This window comes from Lithobates pipiens, unplaced genomic scaffold (assembly GCF_037356315.1).
Source record: "Lithobates pipiens isolate NorthernLeopardFrog02 unplaced genomic scaffold, aLitPip1_a1.2 Scaffold_18, whole genome shotgun sequence".
Lineage (NCBI taxonomy): Eukaryota > Metazoa > Chordata > Amphibia > Anura > Ranidae > Lithobates > Lithobates pipiens.
This window is the reverse complement of record NW_027507758.1, coordinates 585,362,654-585,389,936: the sequence shown is the minus strand read 5'-3', so window position 1 is coordinate 585,389,936 and position 27,283 is coordinate 585,362,654. Positions and strand designations below refer to the sequence as shown.

Here is a 27,283-nt window from a genome sequence, read left to right as displayed (position 1 = left end):
TGCAGCCGTCTTTCGGCTACAACATGGACAGAAAGTGGTTAACAGATCTACTGATCATTTGACTCCTGCACCCCGATAGAGTGTCTAACCCAGGGGTAGGCAACTTGGGGCCCTCCAGCTGTTGCAGAACTACAAGTCCCATCATGCCTCTGGGAGTAATTGTAACTGCCAGCCTTTCAATTGTTCATGGGAAATGTAGTTCCACAACACTTGGAGGGCTACCGGTTGCCTACCCTTGGTCTAACCCTTCCCCGCGCCATCCATACTATTCCCCATTTCATCCATAATAAGAAAATAAAATTTGCATTTGTCATTTGGAACAATAGGGGAAAAAAGTATTACTAGTACTGTTAATAATCAATACAGCTTAAAAATTCCCCAAATATCGTCAGACGCATAAAAGAATGAATTTAGGAATGAATGACGATGTGTCCACACAGAATGTCTTCTTATCAATCTTCCAAAACGTCCTGTAGAAGAAGACAGGATTTAAAGTTAATGCCAGTCAGAAAGATGAATGTCCACCTACATGTATTTATTTATATTTTTTAAATGATTTATTTCGTTATTAGTATATTATTATAAATGAATGAATTAAACCATTTATTTATTTATCCTTCTAAAGCAGGCTTTCTCAACCTTTTAACCCTAGAGGAACCCCAAAAATAATTTTCAAGTCTCGAGGAACCCTTACTAAAACCAATTCATCAGGGGTCAATAGAACAATGCCCCTTATACTGGTGGTCAATAGGAAGAATGTTCCCCTTAAAATGGTGCTCAGAATGCCACACTTAAAGTCAGCTAAACATATATTTTGTGTCATGCTGCTGACTTTGCTAAGTGATGCTGAACCTTGAACTCTGCAGGCACCATCAACAAGGTGGTTCATCAGCCACAGCTCAAGGAACCCCTAGCAACCACTGGAGGAACCCCTAGCAACCACTGGAAGAACCCCAGGGTTCCATGGAATCCCTGGTTGAGAATGGCCGTTCTAAAGGATTTGTGATTCTGTGAAGACAGTTTTGTGATTTACACATTTCTATCACACTACATGGCCAGGCAGATGACACACATCCCCTGGTGTTATCTTCCTATGTTACCTCTCTACCATTAGCCTGTGAATACGGCTATGAATCCACATCATCATCTCCATCCAGTGAGCGGGGAAGGGATCTAGAAAGCAGTAATATTGGGTCAATAAGTAATAATCAATACCGCAATTGTCCGCTTGTGTCTTACCGTAATGGATTCATCCATAGGTGTTTAATGTTGTTCCCTTGAAGAAAACAAAAAATAATGTATCCATTATCTCTGACCACAGAATAATTGAATAATTACGGTAAAATAGGGTCATAGTGCAGAATAAGTGGTAATGGTGCAGCACTGTATTAAATAATGTCTGAGTTGAAATTAAAAAAGTTCATAAACATTCAAATGGATGTTCTTAACCACTTCAGCCCAGGAAAAATGTACCCCCTTCCTGACCAGAGTACTTTTTGCGATTCGGCACTGCGTTGCTTTAACTGACAACTGCGCGGTTGTGCGACGTTGCACCCAAACAAAATTTACGTCCTTTTTCGCACACAAATAGAGCTTTCTTTTGGTGGTATTTGATCACCTCTGCGGTTTTTATTTTTTGCGCTATAAACAAAAAAAGAGCGACAATTTTGAAAAAAAAGCAATATTTTTTACTTTTTGCTATAATAAATATCCCCCAAAAATATATATATATAAAATCCTGAGTTTAGGCCGATATGTAAAAATCGCAATACCTGTATATTGATTGGCTTGCGCCAAAGTTATAGCGTCTACAAAATAGGGGATAGTTTTATGGCATTTTTATTATAAATTTTTTTATTAGTAATGGCGGCGATCTGCGATTTTTATTGGGAGTGCGACATTATGGAAGACAAATTGGATACTTTTGACACTATTTTGGGACCATTGTCATTTATACAGCAATCAGTGCTATAAAAACGCAGATTACTGTGTAAATGACACTGGCTAGGAAGGGGTTAAACATTAGGGGGCGATCAAGGGGTTAAGTATATCCTAGGGAGTGATTCTAACTGTGGGGGGGGGGGGTGGGCTTCCACTGACATAACCGAGATCACTGCTGCCGATGACAGAGAGCAGTGATCTCTGTCATGTCACTAGGCAGAATGGGGAAATGCCATGTTTACAAAGGCATCTCCCCATTCTTTCACTCCGACATCGAGTCCCGCAGTCACAGAGCACACGGCGCATGCCCCCTTAATGCTGCTCCTTAAAAGGGGATGTACCTGTACGCCCATTTGCCCAGCTGTGCCATTGTGCTGATGTATACCGTCGTGCTCTGGTCGGCATGTGGTTAAAGTGTAAGTTCACCTTTACAGAAAAATCTGTACGATGAACTTACACAGGACCCCCTCCTCACCCCCCCCAGTCCCGCTGACCTGATCTCCAGCTCTGAGCCCTGGTATAGCCGCCTCAGGGTTCTGGGGATTAGAAATCCTCTCCACATTCACTCTTCTTCTTCCCTGCTGAGAGCACAGACTATGCGGGTTCTGATTTGTCAGTGTATTTGCACTGACCAAATAGAATGCTCCTAAACATCCCTCCTGGCGGGGTACGTTTAGGAGATTAAGCTGCAGGCATTTCTAAGCCCCCGGATACTGGAGCTCAGAATGGGAGATTAGCAGGTCAGCGGGACTGAGGGAGATGGGGACTGGGAGGGGGTCCTGTGTAAGTTCACCTTACAGATTTTTCTATAAAGGTGAACTTACCTTTTAAGCTGTATAACAGTGAAAGGTGGAAGCCGTCACCAACATCCGATCATACACTGACTCTTACCCTAAGGTAATAACATATAGGCAGCAAGTATCATCTGATGGCAATCTCAGCAATCCTCCACTCCAAGGATATCCCACCCCTCTGAGCGCGATTAGCCAGATAATGGATGACAGTTCAGAGATATATTCCATCAACCGCCCATATGAAGGGTCAATAGGATTTTTTCACCAGGGCAATGGTATTCTCACACATAAATGTAACAAACCTCATTCCAACTTCACCCTCTGCGTTTCGTCATCAGATGATGTCTTCACTTTTAAGTAAATCATTTTTGGGATGTCTGCTCAATGAGGTTTTTCCATTTATGTTTGAGTATGTATGGGTGGTTGATGGAATATTTCTCTGAACCGGGATCCATTATCTGGCATTGTCACTATCGTGCTCAGAGGGGTGGGATATCTTTGGAGTGGAGGATTGCTGAGATTGGCGTCAGATGATACTTGCTGTCTATATATTATTGCCTTAGGGTAAGAGTCAGTGTGATTGGGTGTTGGTGACGGCTTCCAGCTATCACTGTTACACAGCTTAAGAACATCCATTTGAATGTTTTTTCATTTCAACTCAGACTTTATTTAATTCAGCGTTGCACCATTACCACTTGTTACTGTTTATTGCCCCCAATAATACTGTGCTAGCTGCTATATGTTAGGATCTATATTAACCCAAGCGCAAAAAAATTGTATTGGATGGGATTAAGGTTTGCAGCTACTAACGGTCAAAGGCAAATCTTGGGGCTTTAGGATTTCCAGAGAATTTATATGCAGACTAATCTGAATATTTGTTTTATTTTTAACCATAATAAACACTGTCAGCATGCTTACAAGGGAATAAGGTGGCTGTTAGTAAAAGCGGAGTTCCACCCATTTATCTGGTTCCCGACCGGCTCACGCAGATATACTGTAGCAGAATGGCTTTCCTGGGTAAAAGCCCGTACAGGTACATCCTTCCTCTTTTTGGCCACCAGAGCGCGCATGCTGTTCGTGATCGCTGCCGGTCACACGCGATCTTGTACATGAGTGCCAGCATGAGGATTTGTGTGTGTAAACACACAAATCCCTGTGCTGTCAGAGGAGATGGGACATGTCGTTTGTTCCTAGTAAGTAGGAACAGCTATATGTCTCCTCTCTTACTCAGTCCTATCCCTATACAGTTAGAACACACTAGGGGAACACACATTTAACCCCTTGACCATAAATCATTCCCATAGTTTGTAGATGCTATAACTTTTTCACAAACCAATATACGCTTATTGCTATTTTTTTTACCAAAAATATGTAGAAGAATACATATTGGCCTAAACCGTGGAAGAAATTATTTAAAAAAAAAATCTTTTTGGGGGGATTTTTATTATAGTAAAAAGTAAAAAATATTATATATATGTATAAAAATATATTTTTTGTTTCTAGCGCAAAAAATAAAAACCGCAGGGGTGATCAAATACCACCAAAAGAAAGCTCTATTTGTGAGACAAAAATACATATTGGCCTAAACTGATGAAGAAATTTTTTTTTTGTGGGGATATTTATTATAGAAAAAAGTAAAAAATATTGTTTTTTTTTCTTGCTTTTTTTTTGTTTATAACGCAAAAAATAAAAACCACAGAGGTGATCAAATACCACCAAAAGAAAGCTCTATTTGTGGGAAAAAAAGATGCAATTTTTGTTTAGGTGCAGCATTGTACGACTGCACAATTGTCATTTAAAGCAGCGCAGTGCCAAATTGTAAAAAGTGCTCTGGTCACAAAGGGGGTAAAATCTTCCAGGGCTGAAGTGGTTAAAAGTCAGTAGCTACAAAAGTATAGCTGCTGACTTTCAATAATCAGGCACTCACCTGTCCCACGGTCCAGCGATGTGGGCGCATAAAGCTCCGTTCCTCTCCCCCTCCTCTCCAAGGCGCCGGCATTCCAACTGTGGCTTCACAGCTGGGCACGCACTGTGCATGCGCGAGCCGTGCTGTGAATGGCCAGGAAATCTTCTGGGACCTGTGATGTGTTCCAGAAAATTTCAGGGAGGGAGGGGGGAGAGGAGAAATTCCTCTGGCATCGTGGAGCCAGGGGAGGAAGTGGGACCATGGTGCCTGTAAAAACAGTATGCTCCTTTCCCAAAAAAAAACGACATGCCAAACGTGACATGTCAGGGGGTCACTTTCATTTAAAGCGGAAGCTCCATTTTTGGGTGGAACTCTGCTTTAAAGCAGGGTTTCACCCTAAAGTGGAACTTCCGCTGATCGGAACCCCCCCCGTCCGGTGTCACAATTGGCACCTTTCAGGGGAGAGGGGGCTGCAGATACCTGTCAAAGACAGGTATTTACACCCACTTCCGGGCATAGACTCTCACGGGAGTCTATGCCTCTTCCTGTCCCTGCGCGCTGTCTGCTGAGACACACACGGGTCCTAGAGACAGCACTGACAATTCATATTGTGCTGCGCGACTCGCGCATGCGCATTAGGGAACCGGGAAGTGAAGCCACAGCGCTTCACTTCCTGATTCCCTCACCTAGAATGGTGGCAGCAGCAGCTGAGAGCCGAGCAATCGATCGGCCTCGGCTGCCGGCATCGCTGGACCCCGGGACAGGTGAGTGTTCATTTATTAAAAGTCAGCATCTGCAGTATTTGTAGCTGCAGGCTTTTAATATTTTTTTCCACAGTGCAGTCCCGCTTTAAGGCTCCATGCACACTGAAGCTCAAAAAAGCTATTTCTGGACGCCAGATTGCTGGCAGAAAACGCTGGTTGAAAAACCTGCTTTTAACAGCGTTTTATACTAGCGTTAATGAGCGTTAATGAGCGTTTTACAGCGTTAGCGTTAATGGGCGTTTTTTATAAAAATACACAGAGGACACTCCAAAAATCCCACAATGCATTGAAAAATAGAATGCCGAACACTAATGAACGAGCGTTAATGAGCGTTAATGAGCGTTAATGAGCGTTAATGAGCGTTTGTCGTTTTTTGCCGCTGAAAAACGGCACTTTGAACGCGAATTTCTGGCGTTCAGAAAAAAGCCCATAAACTCCACTGCTCATTAAAGCTGAAAAACGTCCATGTGTGCATGGACACATAGGCTAACATAGAGTGGAGTTTATGGGCTTTTACAAAAAACGCCCAAACGCCAATAAACTGCAGTTTATCAGCTTCAGTGTGCATGGAGCCTTAGAAGTCAGTCTAATTATAAAAGGGCAGGGGGCTCAGAGCCATTGTAGGGAAAGCTGTATATGGAGAATAAAAAAGTACTTTAATTAAGATTGCTAGCTGCTTGGAAAATATACCCCCTTTTTATCACTGGAGGTGTGCTATCTTTTATTTTATTTTGTGGTTGAATTGAGATCAGCAATCACAGTCCATAGCAACGTTTTTTTTTTGGGGGGGGGGGGGTTTGTCCAAAAACCCACTTTTCTTTCAAGTGGGTGTTATTTTGGGGGTTTCAATTATTTTGGAGGTATATTGTTTTTATTTTAGGTTAAACTGCTTTACTCCCTTAATAAAAAGTAAGCTTTTCAAGGGTGGTATTTTGTTTTTTATTTATTTTCTGTTCTTTTTTCTGTTTTAATTTCTGTTGATTTTTTAAGGTGGCGGGGGGGGGGGGGGGGGGCAGAGAGCAGCATTCAGTTTGCAGGATGTTGCTGCATCATTTGAAATAAAAGGAAAACTAAATGCAAGAATAATGTGCACCTAAAACACCTCACATTATATCACTCCACATCCCCCCCCCCCATACCCATAAATAAAATGTAGGCATACACCAGTTAGGCCTACTATCTCTATGCTGGACAATATTACATTCCTGTATCTCCTGTCTTATCTTAATTCTTGTAGTATAAACCCAGCCTGTGCTCTTTATCACTAGTAATTTTGGGCCTAGCCTTGCTTATTCACATTGTCCTGCTATTGGCCAAATTGACATTGCTGTGTGGTCTGCTGCCTCTTAATTCTTGTAGTAAACTACCTACCGTTTCAAAGGAATTCAGTGCAATTGTATGGCAGTAGTTCATTTAAGAACTCCTTGTGCCTAATCCAGGCAAGCATTTACTTCAGTGTCTTTAATGTTACCGAAACATGTGGCAAATTCGGGCAAGTTTATCCATGATCCATCCCCTAGATCAGTGGTCATCAACCTGTCCTCAGGGCCCACTAACAGGCGAGTCATGCAGCGCAATAGGAATGGTCCGCGCTGTCTCTGGGACCCGTGTGTGTCCCAGCAGACAGCGCGGTGGGACAGGAAGAGGCATAGACTCCCGTGGAAGTCTATGCCCTGAAGTGGGTGCAAATAACTGTCTTAGACAGGTATCTGCACCCCCCCAAAAGGGGCCAACTGTGGGAGGATTCCGATGAGCGGAAGATCCACTTTAGGGTGGAACTCCGGTTTAAGTGTTTTTTATAAGGTAAATGTTGCACATTTTGGTTTAATCAGTTTGTGCTAAAAAAAAAAAAATTATGTTATACCCATGGGCGTTGCTAGGTCTACAAAAGATCTGGGGCTAGAGCCCATAGCAGCGTAGTAAAGAACGTCAAATGCTTGGGCGGGCATACACACGTATATACAGTAATATACGTTTGCCTGTGTGTGTATAAATCCAGAGAAAGCCCCCCACTTACATGAGGGTCCCCAGAGAGCCCCCAATGACATGAGGGTCCCCAGAGAGCCCTCACCTTACATCAGGGTCCCCAGAGGGCTCCCCTTATATCAGGGTTCCCAGAGGGCCCCCCTTACATCAGGGTCCCCAGAGAGCCCCCCCTTACATCAGGGTTCCCAGAGAGCCTCCTCCTTACATCAGAGTCCCCAGAAAGCCCCCCCACTTACATCAGGGTCCCCAGAGAGCCCCCTCCTTACATCAGGGTCCCCAGAGGGCCCCCCTTACATCAGGGTCCCCAAAGAGCCCCTCTTACATCAGGGTCCCCAGTGAACCAGCCCTTACACCAGGGTTCCCAGAGAGCCTCTTCCTTACATCAGAGTCCCCAGAGAGCCCCCTACTTGCATCAGGGTCCCCAGAGAGCCCGCCACTTACAACAGGGTCCCCAGAAATCCCCCCACTTACAACAGGGTCCCCAGAGAGCGCCCCCCACTTACAACAGGGTCCCTAGAGGACCCCGGCAGAGACTTGGGGCTATGGGTCCCAGATTCAGGGCTATAGCCCCAAAAGCCACCCACTAGCAATGCCACTAGTTATACCTAAGGCTAGGTTCACACTACTGCAATACGCTTTTGGATTTGCAGTGTGATTATGTAGTGCGACTTTGAAGCAACATTGGATGTGGTTAGCACATTCTATGGTGCCAAATCAAACTAAAATGGCACCAAAGTAGTACAGGAACCTTTCCCAAAATTGGACAGCACAGAGTTGCATTGATGTGAATGGACACCATTGAAAACAATGTGATTTCCTTTGCCATGCCATTTTGTGTGACTCGAGTCACATGAGAAATCGCACCAGTGTGAACTAGCACTAATGCACAAACACACACACACACATAATACAACATCACTCACTATGCTGCTTGTAGCTAAATTCCTCAGGAAACGTTTCCGCAGAAGATGCATCACCTACAACATAATCACAAACACAATTACATTAAAGTGGTTGTGACCTTCCATTTTTTTTAAATAACAATCATATCATACTTACCTGCACTGTGCAATCATTTTGCATAGAGCAGCTCCGATCCTCTTCTTCAAGGGTCCCCCGCTAGTGCTCCTGATCCCTCCTTTTCATTTGGTGCCCCCACGGAAAGCCGCTTTCCATGAGGGGGGCACCCGTTCGGGCTTGCTTTTGAGTTGTCTATGGACACAGACAGTTGGACTTGGCCCCATCCCCCCTGCTCCCATGTCTAGGATTTGATTGACAGCAGTGGGAGCCAATGGCTCCTCAGGATTTGATTGACAGCAGTGGGAGCCAATGGCTCCTGTTGCTATCAATCTGTCCAATGAGGTGAGAAACAGCGGCTAGAGCCGCTGTGCTCGTGTACGTTGTTGGAAAGGATGGGCTCAGGTAAGAAAAAAGGGGGGGGGTCTGGGAGGAGCTGCAGCACAGAAGGTTTTTTATTGTACGTTCAGCTTATCACTATTCTTTCATAGAAAAAAAAATAATAATATGCATTAAAGTGGTTGTAAAGCCTCAAGGGTTTTCACCTTATGCATAGAATACATTTGGGTGATAAACCTTTAGGCTTTACAACCACTTTAATGCATATTATTTCGTTTTCTATGAAAGAATAGTGATAAGCCGAATGTACCTGGGTTCAGTTCCAACAGGGTTTGGAACACATTAGTAAAGCTTGGGTGCCGAATCCAAACCTCATTGAAGTCAGTGAACTGAGTGTTAAAAAAAACTAATTGATTGATGATTGTCAAAAAAGTGGCTGAAGCCCAGAGCCCCGCAGTAGCAGTAAATCTTTAGACTGTCAGCAGATCAGCCTCTACATTTTAGGTACATTGCCAAAAAATATAGAGCAACTGAGAAGAGCAGGGTGAGACAGTGTATTATTGGATTTTAAACAGTATAGGCACTTATTTTTAATATAAATGGAAATCAGTCAGTGCAATTAAACCCTATAAAACATAAAGCCGCTGAACACTCAGGGTCAAATGATGAAATCCCATAAAAAATATATTATAAAACAGTGCAGAGCTATAAAAATAGTTCATAGTAGCACAACACAAGCACCAATTATGAGTGTCCAAAGTAGTGCTGTTATAAGCATGCAGGTGACTCTGTGAGGAACCTCCACCACTTGAAATACTAGCAGATCACCTCCAAAAGTGGACCACTGAAGGAATAGGGTCACAAACGATTGTTTTTTATTGTGTATAAAAGGAGTAAAACTTACAAGCATAGCACTGCAACCCAGTGCCTGGTATACAAGTGTGTACACTGTGAATCAGCGATGGCCACGGTTGCCGTCATGATTCCCTTCTGTCCTCATTCCGCCGATGAATCCCGCCCCTGGGACGTAACATGTACGGACGGGAATCATGTGACATCACCTGTGACCATCACCGATTCACATTGTACACACTTGTATACTGGGCACTGGGTTGCAGTGATATGCTTGTAAGTTGTACTCCTTTAATACACAATAAAAAACAATTGTTTGTGACCCTATTACTTCAAGGCTCCACTTTTGGAGGTGAGCTGCTAGTATTCCAAGTGGTGGAGGTCCCTCAAGGAGTCACCTGCATGTTTATTTCAGCACTACTTTGGACACTCATAATTGGTGCTTGCGTTCTACTACACAAACTTTATATTTTTATGGCACTTCACTGTTTTATAATATACCCAGGGCAGCCAACAGAAATTTTGGGGCCCCTTACACAGCTTTAGGCCTGGGACCCCAGGGCCCAACCCTCAACATTCTCCAGGGCCCGCCCACTGGTCATCCCACCGAATCCGACCACAGGCCATCCCACTGTGTCCTTTGGTGCACCCACTTTTATTTTAACACTCTTACACCTTTGGAGGCTGGAGGCATGGATGTTGCTGGGCGAGGGTGGCAATGCATTTTGGAGACTGGAGAGATGGATGGTGCTGGGTGTGGGTGGCGATGCGTTGTGGAGACTGGAGGGATGGATGGTGCTGGGCGTGGGTGGTGATGCGTTGTGGAGAATGGAGGGATGGATGGTGCTGAGCGTGGGTGGCGATGCATTGTGGAGACTGAAGGGATGGATGGTGCTGGGCGTGGGTGGCGATGCGTTGTGGAGACTGGAGGGATGGATGGTGCTGGACGTGGGTGGTGATGCGCTGTGGAGACTGGAGGGATGGATGGTGCTGGGCATGGGTGGCGATGCGTTGTGGAGACTGGAGGGATGGATGGGGTTGGGCATGGGTGGCGATGCATTGTGGAGACTGGAGGGTGATGGTGCTGGGCGTCGGTGGTGATGTGTTGTGGAGACTGGAGGGATGGATGGTGCTGGGCGTCGGTGGCTATGCATTGTGGAGACTGGAGGGATGGATGGTGCTGGGCGTGGGTGGCAATGCCTTGTGGAGACTGGAGGGAGGAATGGTGCTGGGCATGGGCGGCGATGCGTTGTGGAGACTGGAGGGATGGCTGTTACTGTGCATGGGTGGCGATGCGTTGTGGAGTCGGAATGGATGGATGGTGCTGGGCGTGGGTGGTGATGCGTTGTGGAGATTGGAGGGATTGATGGTGCTTGGCGTGGGTGGCGATGTGTTGTGGAGACTGGAGGGATGGATGGTGCTGGACGTGGGTGGCGATGTGCTGTGGAGACTGGAGGGATGGATGGTGCTGGGCATGGGTGGCGATGCGTTGTGGAGACTGGAGGGATGGATGGGGCTGGGCATGGGTGGCGATGCATTGTGGAGACTGGAGGGTGATGGTGCTGGGCGTCGGTGGTGATGCGTTGTGGAGACTGGAGGGATGGATGGTGCTGGACGTGGGTGGTGATGCGCTGTGGAGACTGGAGGGATGGATGGTGCTGGGCATGGGTGGCGATGCGTTGTGGAGACTGGAGGGATGGATGGGGTTGGGCATGGGTGGCGATGCATTGTGGAGACTGGAGGGTGATGGTGCTGGGCGTCGGTGGTGATGTGTTGTGGAGACTGGAGGGATGGATGGTGCTGGGCGTCGGTGGCTATGCATTGTGGAGACTGGAGGGATGGATGGTGCTGGGCGTGGGTGGCAATGCCTTGTGGAGACTGGAGGGAGGAATGGTGCTGGGCATGGGCGGCGATGCGTTGTGGAGACTGGAGGGATGGCTGTTACTGTGCATGGGTGGCGATGCGTTGTGGAGTCGGAATGGATGGATGGTGCTGGGCGTGGGTGGTGATGCGTTGTGGAGATTGGAGGGATTGATGGTGCTTGGCGTGGGTGGCGATGTGTTGTGGAGACTGGAGGGATGGATGGTGCTGGACGTGGGTGGCGATGTGCTGTGGAGACTGGAGGGATGGATGGTGCTGGGCATGGGTGGCGATGCGTTGTGGAGACTGGAGGGATGGATGGGGCTGGGCATGGGTGGCGATGCATTGTGGAGACTGGAGGGTGATGGTGCTGGGCGTCGGTGGTGATGTGTTGTGGAGACTGGAGGGATGGATGGTGCTGGGTGTCGGTGGTGATGTGTTGTGGAGACTGGAGGGATGGATGGTGCTGGGCGTCAATGGTGATGCATTGTGGAGACTTGAGGGATGGATGGTGCTGGGCGTGGGTGGCAATACCTTGTGGAGACTGGAGGGGGGAATGGTGCTGGGCATGGGTGGCGATGCGTTGTGGAGACTGGAGGAATGGCTGTTGCTGTGCATGGGTGGCGATGCATTGTGGAGTCGGAATGGATGGATGGTGCTGGGCGTGGGTGGCGATACGTTGTGGAGATTGGAGGGATGGATGGTGCTGGGCGTGGGTGGCGATGCTTTGTGGAGACTGGAGGGATGGGTGGTGCTGGGCATGGGTGGTGATATGTTGTCGAGAATGGAGGGATGGATGATGCTGGGCGTGGATGGCGATGCATTGTGGAGACTGGAGGGATGGATGGTGCTGGGCTTGGGTGGCGATGCGTTGTGGAAATCGGATGGATGCTGGGTGGGGATGAAGATGCTCAGGTAGTGGGCTTGCTAAATTTCATTACTGTGTGCAGAATACTTTGTATGGCCTCAGCCAGCGGGGGGGGGGGGGGGGGGCGGACTAGCATACACACAAACGGATTTCTCCATAGGAACTGGGTCCGGCGGAGTTCCGGCGGAGAAATTTGAAACATGTTCTATTTCTAAAGTCCGTCAGATTTTTGGACAGGAAAGGTCCGATGGAGCCCACACACGATCAAATTGTCCAACAGATTTGTTCCGTCTGACCTTTGCTGTCGAAAAGCCCGGTCGTGTGTACACGGCATTACATTATCTCAATCTCTGTTGTGACATTCAAATTGTGTGGTCAGAATTTTGCATACGCTGGGTGAGTCCTTTTTGAGAAAGGAATTTCACAGCCTATACATACAGTATTCTGATGTGTGGTGTACTATGAAGACCACATGTGTGGTATACTATGAAGACCACATGTATGGGATACTATGAAGACCACATGTGTCTGATACTTGAAGACCACATGTGTGGGATACTATGAAGACCACATGTGTCTGATACTATGAAGACCACATATGTGGGATACTATGAAGACCACATGTGTCTGATACTATGAAGACCACATGTGTCTGATACTATGAAGACCACATGTGTCTGATACTATGAAGACCACATGTGTCTGATACTATGAAGACTACATGTGTCTGATACTATGAAGACCACATCCTGCCCTGTCTGAGGAAGTATGTAGACCTTCTGAAAATACTAATTCCCTGGATGTCATAATAATCCACTGGCTCTGGTTCCTTTCTGAGTACCTGCAACTGGTATGTTGATTAGGCATCAGGACTCCATTCGATTTTAGGGTCTCAGAAAGGAACGGTGTTGGATCCAGCCAGGCATTTTGAATTTGGAAAATGAGATCACCAATGTCAGTCTGGGAATTTCTCAGGGCTTACACTGTGTCTCATTTTAACATGAACCTGAAAGGGCTGCCAATACACCACAAAATCAGCCAAAATTGTACAAACACTATTTTTTTTCATGAAAATTGATGAAATGTGTGTTTGCATTGTTGTGCTCTGCAGTGTGGGTGTGCTGGGGTTTTACTTAGGGCATTGGGGTGCCATTGAATATTAATGGAACTGTAAAGCTCTGAAATGCAATGTAGTATGTGCATTGTAGTAATGTGTGGTAAAATGCACATATAGGATGAGTAGGTGAGAATGGGCTCAGATGTTTAAAGGGTATTTCCACTTTCTTAGGGAAAAAAAAGCAAACGAAGAAAAAATAATATATTGCATATAACTGCGACACTAATCATATTGTGACTGAATGTTATTAAAAATGAACTTTCCTTTTCAATCTGCAGCCACTGTAATTTTCTGAGAATGCCTTTCAATATGGCTACCTGGAGTTGTTCTGTACACAGAATATGTACTGGCCACTCCCCAGAAACATAATTTCCTGCTTGTGTGTGATTGGCTCAACAATTTTCCCAGAAGTCTGCCTAAGATACAAGTCAGATTTCAGGCATCCCCTGCAACAAAAATTAAATTTTTGGAGATACTTTCAATAGGAGCATGTCTAAAGGGATGCAGGCCCAGCATATGTCGTCATTAGTGCCCTGCAGCTGTACACCTGACAGTTAATTATGAAACCGCTCCCATTAGACCCACTCAGTACAGAGGCACAGACAAACACACAGGGATTTCTTCAGGAATCTGCAACAAAGGTTGTTATCATCCTTGCAATGTACATAGATCACCCGAGGGGAATGTTTTTTTCTCAACAAAAGTGGAGTGATGCTTTAAAGCAACATATGGTATTATTTCTGTCAATAATTCAGGCCATACCTGATACTAGAGCACATAATTAAGTGAAAAAGCATATATACAGTAGCTCACAAAAGTAAGTACACCCCTCACATTTTTTGTAAATATTTTATTATATCTTTTCATGTGACAACACTGAAGAAATGACTTTGCTACAATGTAAAGTAGTGAGTGTACAGCTTGTAAAACAGTGTAAATTTGCTGTCCCTTCAACATAACAAATTGTAGCATTAATGCCCGTGTGTTGAGTTATTTTGAGGGGACAGCAAATCTACACTGTTATACAAGCTTTACACTCACTACTTTACTGTTCCAACATAACTACGCACCAGTGCACAAAGCAAGGTCCATCAAGACATGGATGAGCAAGTGTGGGGTGGAGGAACTTGACTGGCCTGCACAGTCCTGACCTCAACCCAATAGACAAATTTGCTTCTGGAAGAATAGTCAAACATTCCCATAGACACACTCCTTAACCTTGTGGACAGCCTTCCTAGAAGAGTTGAAACTGTTAAAGTTGCAAAGAGTAGCCCAACTCAGTATTGAACCCTACAGACTAAGCCCTTGTACACACGGTCGGACATTCCGACGGAAAATGTCAGATCGGACCATGTTGTGTGGGCTCCATCGGACTATTTCTGACTGACAAAGTTTTAGAGCTGGGCTATAAAACTTTCCGACAACATGATCCGATCGGACTTTGTCCAATTGTGTGTAGAGAATTCCGATCGGACAAAGTGCCACGCATGCTCAGATCAAATTCCTAGACCAAAGCTATTGGCTACTAGGTTGAACGTAGTCCCAACATAACGAAATAACGTCATCACGTTACGTACGATCGGATTTTCCAACAACTTTGTGCGACTGTGTGTACGCAACACAAGTTTTGGACAAAATCCGTCGGACAAAATCCGACGTATTTTGTTGTTGGAATGTCCGACCGTGTGTACAAGGGCTTAGACTAGGATGCCATGAAAGTTCATATGCATGTAAAGACAGATGTCCCAATACTTTTGGTAATATAGTGTTTATAGCTATACAGTATATAGTAGAGAATGCTATGCTTGTTTTTACAAAATCAGCATACTAACCTTTTTATCCAGGAAACACCCAAAAATCAATAAGAAGATTCCCTGAAAGAGGAAAGAATTAAGGTGGTGAAGTCAATCAGACATGTTGTATTACTACAGAATTCGTTTTTTTAATATTTAAAGAGAAATTCTGTGTTTTAGGGTCAGTGAAGTATTATTTCTTGTCACCATTAAAGACTGCTAAAGCACGGGGGTGCAGGAGCTGCGGGGTCTTGTGCAGGGAGGATAAAAGTATCAGGTAAAAATACTGTATATATCTGATTCCCCCTTTATTGAATTGTATTATAATGGTACTGTCTGTCCTCATGTTGTAAAGCGCTGCACAAACTGTTTTCAATATAGAAATCATGTATAGTAATAATAATATCCTTATAACCAGCAGGGAAGCCGCTGACAGCTAACGAGTCATCGGTTGTTAAGGACATGGCGGCTGGCTTCCTGGCCAGCTCCTTAACAACCAGCTATTTTTCACACAGAATTGAATCGGTTGATCATTTTTGGACAGATCTGAATTTGAATCGTTCCAAAAATTTGGATTACATTAAAAAACGTATATACAAAAAAACAAAAAACAAATTTCAATGTTACTATTGGGCTCCCACACTAGAGGTTAAAAAAGTATTTTTTCCCTGTTTATACTGTTTATAACATCACATTATTTTTTTTAAAAATATGGAGAAGGGTGGAGCTAACCAAATACATTTTGAAAGTCACATACCTGTAAAGGATTGAGGATGTCAAACATGTAGTGTAACCATATAGCATTTTTATTTGCCAGCAAAGGGACCCCAACAGCCCAAGTCAAGCCATACTGAGGAGTATAAAAGACAACAGCTTTTGCCAGCTTCTTTATCACCTCTTCATCCTCATTCTTTGCCTCGGAGATTGAAGGTCTCAGAAGTTTATGGATCACAACGATGAGTACCAGGAAATTTGCAACCATAATAACTATGGTTGGGATAGTGAAGGCCAAAGAAGCGCCAGAGGGGCCCTTTAACCAACAAGCCTCTTCACTTCTGTAATTATCTGGAAAGTACCGCAAGAAAGTAGACACAGCTATGACCAGAGGACAGATGTAACCCAACAAAACTGAGAGAACTACAAATTCTCTTATAGTGACATGGTGGAAGACAAAAACTAAACGACAGACCAAAAAGACACCCTGGACCAAGGTCCAGCAGAAGAAGCCCATTAGGGAAAGATGGGTGCAAAAGGTGAAGGCATCACACAACTTTTCTTGAATCGCTGGGTGAATAAAACCTGAAGCTATGAATGAGATGTTACTTATTAACAAGAACACAGACATGTGAAGGATAGTCCAGTATCTGTGTGATGCCATGCGGTTATGGGTTCTTCTTAGGAGAATAATCTGTATTGCGATACAGAAAATGAGAGCAAATATGGAGAATGAAAGTCCGACCTTTGTGATGTAATCCAAAATAACAGAATCCAAGTTTCCTATTGACACCGAGCTTGACATTAAAATGGAGAAGGACGTCAGATGGGTACAGAAGCAGGTGGTAGATCCATTGGTGGTTTCCGTAACGCAACCATTTGATGACCAATTACTCAGGTGGAAATCCCAGAACACACATACGGCAGTCTGGTCACAAGAGTAATTACCACACATGAAGGTCATATTGATGTTTGCCATATGATAACTTCTATCATTTAAGATCATGACATGTGTCTGTATAGCACTGGCCAAATAAAAGGAGTTGAGCTTCTCTCCATCTTTACCATACTGGCTGTTAAAGATGTTTTCGGGTGGTTTGTAAGTCATGGACAAAACATTTACATAACACTCAGGAGGAAACTCAATGTCATTATTAGGAAGTGACAACAGGCTGCTAGTACCTAACTGCATATTCCCATTCTCTTTTAAATCTTCACAAGATGACACCGAGCAGTAAAAGTCGAAATGTTTGAAGAATAAAGTGAAAGATTTATAGGTGACTGACATCAGTGAAAAGAAGCTCTCGAGACATCTCAGCAACTGTGGACCAACAGAATTCTCCAAACTAGCTGCAGGCTTGGAGCAAAGTGCACTATTAAGATGGTCAACAATCACAAGTACTTTCTGTAAATAGAAGAATATTTTCAACATTAGTGGTTGTATTATAGCCACATCTGAAACTTGAGAAAAGGCTTGCGGGGAGATTGCTCTTTTCATAAGTTGTCTAACCAGTGATTATTGTATATTTCATGCACTGGGACAGGGAGCATACATGTTTAAAAACAGATCTGCAATGGCATGTTCCATATTCATATACTGATACATTCTTTAATAGTTGTCCATATACTGCATACAGTATAAAACACTGGTCTTCAGCTATCTGTCTTCAGATAGTGTATACAATTTATTATTTAAAGATCCATGCTACTGTCCCAACTACACCCCTACTCTCCACAAAGTAATTATTGGAGATCAGGTGTGTAGTTGGGACAATAGCATGGATCTTTAAATTAGTTGGGACAATAGTATGGATCTTTAAATTCGTTGGGACTATAGCATGGATCTTTAAATTCGTTGGGACTATAGCATGGATCTTTAAATTAGTTGGGACTATAGCATGGATCTTTAAATTAGTTGGGACTATAGCATGGATCTTTAAATTAGTTGGGACAATAGCATGGATCTTTAAATTAGTTGGGACTATAGCATGGATCTTTAAATTAGTTGGGACAATAGCATGGATCTTTAAATTAGTTGGGACAATAGCATGGATCTTTAAATTAGTTGGGACTATAGCATGGATCTTTAAATTAGTTGGGACAATAGCATGGATCTAGCACGAGTCTTGAAATATTAAATAGTTTTTTTAAATTAATATAAATGAATATAAATGAATATAAACGCGACAATAGCATGGACTCTCATATAATAAAATGTATAGAGTTTTATTTGAATTTAGTGTACGGACACGCATGGATAATGATCTATGAATTATTTACACAATTTATTGTCACCAATAATTTGTTTTTTCTGACACACTTACCAGACTAGAACACCTTGGGTCTTCTTCATTTGAGGAATGGTCCATCCAGTGGTTGTTTTTAATTGGTTGTGTTTATGACTGGTGCAGGTAGAAATATTCTGGTATTTGTCAAGGGTGTGTAATGGAATAACTGTATTTTGGATATGAATTTCTAATTGTTCTCTTGCATTTACAGATGTTTTTTAAAGTGTTAATGTTCCTGATGAAGCAGGCGTTGACCTGAAAAATGCTTTGAACAAGCAAGATGACTCCATGTGGATGTCAATATGGGAGTCTCTTAACACTGAATGTGCATTTGCTATGTCATGCACAAGTCATGTGTAATGCAACTCAGCAATGTATACTGTGAAACTAATGGGGATTTTGATCTATGAGGCAATAAAATTTGTTCTGATTTTTCATATGGTGTGGTACGTTAAAAGTTTGTTGTAGCATTGTCTATAACAGTGTTTCTCAACTCCAGTCCTCAAAGCGCCCCAACAGGTCATGTTTTCAGGATTTCCTCCGATGAAACGGCCGTGGTAATTACTGAGGCAGTGAAACTGATCAAATCACCTGTGCAAAATAATGGAAAGCCTGAAAACATGACCTGTTGGGGCGCCTTGAGGACTCGAGTTGATAGGTTTCAGAAACATATATATACTTGTATACATATATCTCACTGATTTTGGCCACCTATACCACAATTAATAAACACCGTCAACTGGAGATTTTTAAACAATCAGAAAACTCCAGGGTGGTAATCCTCTGAATATACAAGCATATAAATAACACACAGGAAAGATTCCCAAAGATACTCTTCAGAGAGGATAAACCGGTTTAAGAACTAGATTTTTTATTTATCCACCTTTAATTTCATATTTAGAAAAAATATATTTGTAAATAAACAACCTTCTCCAACACAAATAGTTAAAATTAAGACAAAGAAAGTCTTAGGCCCCTTTCACACATGCAGACATTATGTCCGTATTTCATCCATCCGTTTGCGGATGAAATACGGACATACATGCATCCCTATGGGATAGCGGGTGTCTGCGGATGAACATCCGGAGACACCCGATATCGTCCGCCTCCGCTATGGTCCGATTTTTCAGACGGAGGAAAATCCTATTTTTCTATCCGTCTGCAGAGCGGATCGGATGAACACGGACAGGCGGTCCGTGCTCATCCGATCCCCATAGAGGAGAGCGGAGAGCTGACAAGGCGGTCCCTGCACAGTGTGTGGAGACCGCCCTGTCCGCCGCCGGCTCAGCGGGGACAATGGAGCGATCCCCGCTGAGCGAGCGGATCATCACGGGGCGGATCTTTACTGATCCGTCCCGTGTGAAAGGGGCCTTAATAAGACACCGGTGTCCACCACAGCCAGCCATACACAACTCACATCCATCCCATACATACGAATCTACTCAAAAAGTTTTTAAAATGTAAACTTCAGCTGACTAAAAAATTACCGATTGTACTAGATGTAAAAAGATTTTGTGCACATAATTATATTGAGAGTTCGTTAGTTCCGTTTGAAAAAATTGCATGTGCTTTATATAGTGTTGGAGATTTCTACTTAAGCATAAAAGTAGACAAAAGTTTTAAAAAAAAGGGGGGGGGGGGGAGAGGGAGGAAAAAAGTTAATTCGTTGGAAACTTTGCAAAGGTACATTGGTTATATAATTATCATGCAGGTAGATCTTGGATCTCAGACTGATAGGTATTAAGGTAGCAGAGATCAGGGAAACAAAACGGGTTTAATTCTGAATAAAATCCCCTTTATTTTAGGGGGCAGATACAGCTCACCGTTTGACATCCTGCTCTGTGTCCTTTGTTTCCTCTGCTTCAAGTCTATATATATATATATATATATATATATATATATATATATATATATATATATATATATATATATATATATGGCCCAATCGCCTTGATGTATAGATCATCAGTATGGGTTCAACAGAGATCTTACTTTACAAAGCATGTAGTGTATTCCTCTGGATCATTTGCCTTATAGCAATGTCCCCATAGCATCCTCACACTATACAAGACAATACAGCACTGTCCAATCCAAGTCTCCCAACCTGATATTAAGAATATACACTAACGGAAAGTCGGGATGAGTAGATGGATGAGTAGAGATAGTCCACTGTAAGGGTGGACAAACCAGTGCTCACACCACAAGAGACGTGATGGTGTCTTGCTTCTTGCTTACATGTTTCGCTTGTAACCAAGCTTCCTCAGAGCATAAGCTTTTTTCCTCCCCATCCCTTTTTTTCATCTTTTGGCTACTTTTATGCTTAAGTGGAAATCAGCAACACTATATAAAGCACATGCACTTTTTTCAAATGGAACTAATGAACTCTCAATATAATTATGTGCACAAAATCTTTTTTCATCTAGTACAGTCAGTAATTCGCTGCTGGGGGAATTTTTTTGGTCCTGTGATCTGCTGCTTCTAGCTGTGTTGGTGAGCCGGTCTTCTTATTTATAATCCAGTGTAAATTTACATTGTTAATATATTGCAATTATACCATCTGCTTTGTAGATTGCCGTCCTGAAAAAGCGGTTTGCTGCGAAACAGGTAGAGGAATTTCGTCACACCACTTCTCAACATAAATCCTACTGGGTAACCCGATAGAAATTGTTTAGTTGTGGTGGATATGTTTTTAATTAATTGAATGTACAGTGGTGTGAAAAAGTGTTTGCCCCCTTCCTCATTTCCTGTTCCTTTGCATGTTTGTCACACTTAAGTGTTTCGGAACATCAAACCAATTTAAACAATAGTCAAGGACAACACAAGTAAACACAAAATGCAATTTGTAAATGAAGGTGTTTATTATTAAAGGTGAAAAAAAATCCAAACCATCATGGCCCTGTGTGAAAAAGTGATTGCCCCCCTTGTTAAAACATACTATAACTGTGGTTGTCCACACCTGAGTTCAATTTCTCTAGCCACACCCAGGCCTGATTATTGCCACACCTGTTCACAATCAAGGCATCACTTAAATAGGAGCTGCTTGACACAGTAAGGTCCACCAGAAGATCCTTAAAAGCTACACATCATGCCGAGACCCAAAGAAATTCAGGAACAATTGAGAAAGAAAGTAATTGAGATCTATCAGTCTGGAAAGGGTTATAAAGCCATTTCCAAAGCTTTGGGAATCCAGCAAACCACAGTGAGAGCCATTATCCACAAATGGCGAAGACATGGAACAGTGGTGAACCTTCCCAGGAGTGGCCGGCCGCCCAAAATTACCCCAAGAGCGCAGCGACGACTCATCCAAGAGGTCACAAAAGACCCCACAAAAGACCCCTACAGCATGGCAGAGTTCCAAGGAGAAAACCACTGCTGAGCAAAAAGAACATCAAAGCTCGTCTCAATTTCTCCACAACACATCTTGATGATCCCCAAGACTTTTGGGACAACATTCTGTGGACCGATGAGACAAAAGTGGAACTCTTTGGAAGGTGTGTGTCCAAGTATATCTGGCGTAGAAGGAACACTGCATTTCAGAAAAAGAACATTATACCAACAGTAAAATATGGTGGTGGTAGTGTGATGGTCTGGGGCTGTTTTGCTGCTTCAGGACCTGGAAGACTTGCCGTGATAAAAGGAACTATGAATTCTGCTGTCTACCAAGAGATCCTGAAGGAGAATGTCCGACCATCTGTTCGTGTACTCAAGCTGAAACGAACTTGGGTTCTGCAGCAGGACAATGATCCTAAACACACCAGCAAGTCCACCACCGAATGGCTGAAGAAAAACAAAATGAAGACTTTGGAGTGGCCTAGCCAAAGTCCTGACCTGAATCCTATTGAGATGTTGTGGTATGACCTTAAAAAGGCCGTTCATGCTCGAAAACCCTCTAATGTAACTGAATTAGGACAATTCTGCAAAGATGAGTGGGCCAAAATTCCTCCAGGACGCTGTAAAAGCCTCATTGCACGTTATCGCAAACGCTTGGTTGCAGTTGTTGCTGCTAAGGGTGGCCCAACCAGTTATTAGGTTTAGGGAGCAATCACTTTTTCACACAGGGCCATGATGGTTTGGATTTTTTTTCACCTTTAATAATAAACACCTTCATTTACAAATTGCATTTTGTGTTTACTTGTGTTGTCCTTGACTATTGTTTAAATTGGTTTGATGTTCCGAAACACTTAAGTGTGACAAACATGCAAAGGAACAGGAAATGAGGAAGGGGGCAAACACTTTTTCACACCACTGTATATGTGTATGTATATTTCTTGGTTGTCATTAAACTTTTGGATATTTTCCTTACCTTAGGAGGCTGATGATAGGGATCATGCTCCTCACTCCGGGGCTGTTGCTTCTCTTCCTGGCCAAACAGGAAGTGGATCCTGAGACTTCCTGGCCAATCAGGCCTCAGGACCCACTTCCTAATTGGCAGGAAGACAATAGTGAATAATAATTTGCTATTGTCACACAAATGGTTGGGCTTGGGGTGCAGTGCTCTGTGCCCTGAGCCCACCCTTTTTTTAAAGCCAATTAGAGCCTCAGGCTCTTATCACATGCTTCAAAAAAATCCATGTGTCCGATAACCTTCATGTAGATTAGGGGGTGGGCATATGGATAAGGGGGGCAGTGCCCCTGCCCCCCATATGGACAGGCTGCCACTGCATAGGAGATGTCCTGATGCTCCGCCCCCACTCTGCTGCCTGGCCAAGTTCTTCCTGCGTTAGCACGTGCACACTGTAACCCAGGAAACCATGCACATGTTCTTTACTCCAGGTCAGAGTTTGCAGAAATCTCTGCTGTACCAATCTCAGGCTCTCTCCTTCCAGTCACAGTACTTTTCAAAAGACATTTGACAATCAGTGAAGAGGTGCTATGTCAATATGGCTGTGAGGGCAATGGGTGTCGGGTAAACTCGAATTACTACTAAGAAGTGCTGAGGTTTGTACATGGCAATACTCATATAGTACACGTGGCCACTGCTAGATGTCTACATTGTAGTCCTCAAGTTGGTTCAGGGGCTTTGAGGGATGATGAGTAACCATTTAAGTAATGGTTAACCTAATTAAATATTGTATTTTGTTGTGATACTCACTTCTACCGTGTCTACGCTAAACCGGAGACCAGATAACTCTGCATTTTTTGTGATGTTCTCTAAGATGTATAAAACCAATGTAACATCATTTGGCCGAAATCCGGCAGAGGAGCTGGTGGTGTAACTCCAGAGTGAATGGATGATGTCAAGTCCTCCAGAATTCAGTAAATTCTACATGTAAGAGAAAATAGTGGTGTAAATAGTTCCAATAGTAACTCCATATAGAAGGCATACAGTCATGAACCAATTATCTTATACTGGATGCTATTATTCAATAAAATTATTATTATTATTAAATATATACAATTCAATATATATATCTCTTCTACAAATGTCACTTTACCTAGAGTATTTACAGTCTAAAAAAAATAGACAACAGTATCTACAGTCTATAATTAAAACCTTCTTACATACTGTATAGCACATACATCTGTGTGATATAATACAAAATACTTGCTTAGGGTGGCCATACATTATACAATGTTCTTCTACAATTTTCTTTAAGGTTTGTCCAAAACTTTATAATATGAGGTCAAACCTAAACACCTACAATTGGTGTGCCATAAGGACGGCCCTTGCATTACATAGTTGAAGGTAAAGCTAAAGGTAATTGAATAAGAAAATTGTATAATGTATGACCAGATTTAGCAGTAACCATTTGGTTCCCTATAGTACAAACTCACTTCAAGGATGGTGTAAAACAATTTAAATAAGACCTGTTGTTTGTCTAAATGGATTAGATCTGGCGCAAAAAGAGACAGCTGAAGCATCAGTGAAATCAGGTACAAATAGAATCATTTAGCACATTTTTTGTGTCCCCCTCTCTGTATAAAAGGCCGTGCAAGAAAGTGAAGCCCTACAACAGTAAATTGTAATTAGCTGTCGCTTATATCTATAAATCTGACTAACTTGCTACTGCGGCAGGTTGGCTTTCCTGGGCGAGTCGCCATCATTGTACATCGATCGCTTTGAAACCACTAAGGGGCGCGCACACCTGCAGCTCAAGCCCGAGCCACGATGTCCGCCGGCCACCCGCGATCGCTCCCGAGAACGACAGACAGAATGGGAATCTGTCAATGTAAACAGAGAGATCCCCGTTCTGTCAGGGGAGGATAGACAGATCTGGTTCTGGCAGAAAAGCAATGCATAGGAGCAGTGGCGGCTGATGCTCAATATTTTGGGGGGGCATAAAAACAACGCCACCCTCAGGAGACGGATGGGAAGGCGGCAATCCCCACACCTCCCCTCCCGTGCGGGAGACAGACGTGACGGTGGCGATCAGCCCCCCGCGGGAGACGGATGGACAGAGGCCGCCTTACCTTCGGAGGCAGGTGACAGGGATCGCCATACTTGCTCCGGGGCTGTTGCTTCTCCTCCCAGCCAAACAGGAAGTGGGTCCTTAGACTCCCTGGCAAATCAGGTCTCAGGACCCGCTCCCTGATTGGCCGGGAGGAGAAGCAGGAAGACAATAGTGAATATTAATTGCTATTACTTTAATAAATGCTTTATTGTTGACAATATGTTCTAATACATATACATAAATCTATCCTCTATTTTGTAGACGCTATAACAAACCAATCAATAAAAGCTTATTGTGAAAATTTGGAAGAATACATATCAGCCTAAACTGATGAGGAATTTTTTTATTTTTATTTTTTTATTTTTTTGGGGTGGGGGGGTAGTTATTGTAGTAAAAAGTAACAAATTTTTTTTTTCAAAATTAACAGTCTTTTTTTGTTTGTAGCGCAAAAAAAACCCTGCAAAGGTGCTCAAATACCCCCAAAAGAAAGCTCTATTTGTGGGAAACAAAGGACATACATTTTAATTGTTTTAATTTAATTGTCTGTCAAAGCGACACAATGCCGTATCGCAAGAAATTGCCTGGTGATTAAGGGAGCAAATCCTTCCAGTCTTTAAGTGGTTAAAGTGAGCCTTTGCCTAGACTACAGACATTATAAGTAATCTAAATGTTCTTGACAAGTAGTAAAGGAAACTTTAAAACAACCCATACCTGATCTCTCCAGCTGTTCTTAATGTGAAGTTATTCTTTCTCATAGATCACATTGAAGACTCTAAAGTCAGGCTTTAGCTAGTGAGCCTAGTGAACAACTGCTGTATCTTTACATTTCTATCTATTCTGGCTATTTGAAGAATTTATTTAATTGAAAGTTTTTGTTTCCAGCTTTAAAAAAATGTTTTATTGTTGACAATATGTTCTAATACATACATATACATGTCTACAAATCTACATAATATTATATGTCCATGTAAGCAGAGGCATGGCATATGGGGGAGGTGGGGGCAGTATCTGGGAGCCTTCTTATTTTTAAAAGGGCCCTCAATCTGTAGACCCCTACACCCACCAGGACAGGATTGTGGCACCGCCGCCCTTGTCCTCATCAACATCCCGACATGGTGATATATCCCCTCCTTCCTATTTTATCTATTTTTTTTCTAAATGGGGTCCCCCTTGACATTGATACCAGACCCTAATCAAGGATAATGGCCGGGAGTGTATTTTTTTTAGGGGAAACCCCAGTTATGTTCTGTTCATCCCTAGTGGCAGGCAGACAACTGGCAACTGAGGGGGCATCAATAACTTAACCCTTGTACACACGGTCGGAGATTCCGACGGAATGTGTCCGATCGGACCGTTTTGTCGGATATTCCGACTGTGTGTGGTCTACATCGGACTGTTTCCGTCGGAGTATCCGACGGACCAAGTTTTCCAACTTGTTGGTAAAATTTTCCGACAAAATGCTCCGATCAGACATACTCTGATCATGTGTAGAGAATTCTGATCGGACAAAGTGCCACGCATGCTCAGATCAAATTCCTACACCAAAGCTATTGGCTACTAGCGTGAACGTAGTCCCGTCGTAACGAAATAACATCATCACGTCGGATTTTCCGACAACTTTGTCCGACCGTGTGTGTGCAACAGTTTCGGACAAAATCCGACGGATTTGGTTGTCGGAATCTCCGACCGTGTGTACAAGGGCTTAGGATGATAACCTTTTCTCACTATTATTGCCCCATACCAGGATAAGCAATGGCCCATGTGTGCTCTCCCTCTTTTTTCCTTTCCTCTGCTCTCCTCTCCTCTCCTTTCTTTTCCTCCCCATGAAGCTGTAAATGCAGAACTTTGCAATCCTTTTGCCCTGGAGGCAGTTGGATCAGGCAATTGCATCCAAGCACTTCTATCATCCTCTATCATTAGTATTACAGCAAACATCAATGATTACAGATCTAAGGTTGCTCTTCTGTAACTGATATAATTCATGGGTAAAGACCAATGAACCTTTAGAAAACTGTTCTATCCCTTTTTGCAGGCAAGCTTGCAGATTAAACAGCAGGTTCCCTTGCGATCCAGTTCACCTAAGTGAATCCTTCTTTTTATTCAGGTTCAGGACACAACAGAAACACAACTTACTTGCGAAACTTGTTCTATCCACAATTGAAAATTGGTTATAACCATCATCGTTGTATTATTACCTAGGGTTGAAACACAACAGATATAAGAAACAGTCAGTGCCCATCCTTATTCTAGTCAACATCCACCTTTACTCTATTTGTTCTATTATTCTATTTCCTGATAGTTATTTGCACATACAGGGCTTTCTGCATACGGAGTTGGAGAGCTTCTCCAACATGGTGTCCATAACAAGAAGCATGTACTGTACATTTATAGAGGTGCACTTCCTGCCATGTGAGTGTGCCTATGCACTCCTGTGCCTACTACCATATACTGTATCTGTATATCTGCAGTGTGGGATCTAAGGCACTGCTGCCTCTGCTTGCTAGTCTCAGGAGATCTGGAGTGAGATTTGGTGATGTCACTACTGTGGTGCTCACTGTTTTCTTTGCTGGAAGCTGTGACACGTGGAAGCAAAAGTCCTGCCTCTATCAAGATGTCCACCTTCACATAGAGACACAGAGCAGAACAAGACAT

At 43.3% G+C, this 27,283-nt stretch overlaps 1 protein-coding gene across 1 annotated transcript; it reads right to left on the bottom strand.

Moving 5' to 3' along the window:
• Window positions 1–452: 452 nt before the first annotated feature.
• LOC143986788 (adhesion G-protein coupled receptor F3-like) lies at window positions 453–27,283 on the bottom strand. Its single transcript, XM_077485195.1, has 7 exons — window positions 27,187–27,283; window positions 24,015–24,073; window positions 23,332–23,502; window positions 15,995–17,356; window positions 15,277–15,318; window positions 8,315–8,368; window positions 453–470 (listed from the first exon to the last, which is right to left on the bottom strand). The coding sequence occupies exons 1-7, from the start codon at window positions 27,281–27,283 to the stop codon at window positions 453–455; spliced, it is 1,803 nt and encodes a 600-aa protein (XP_077341321.1).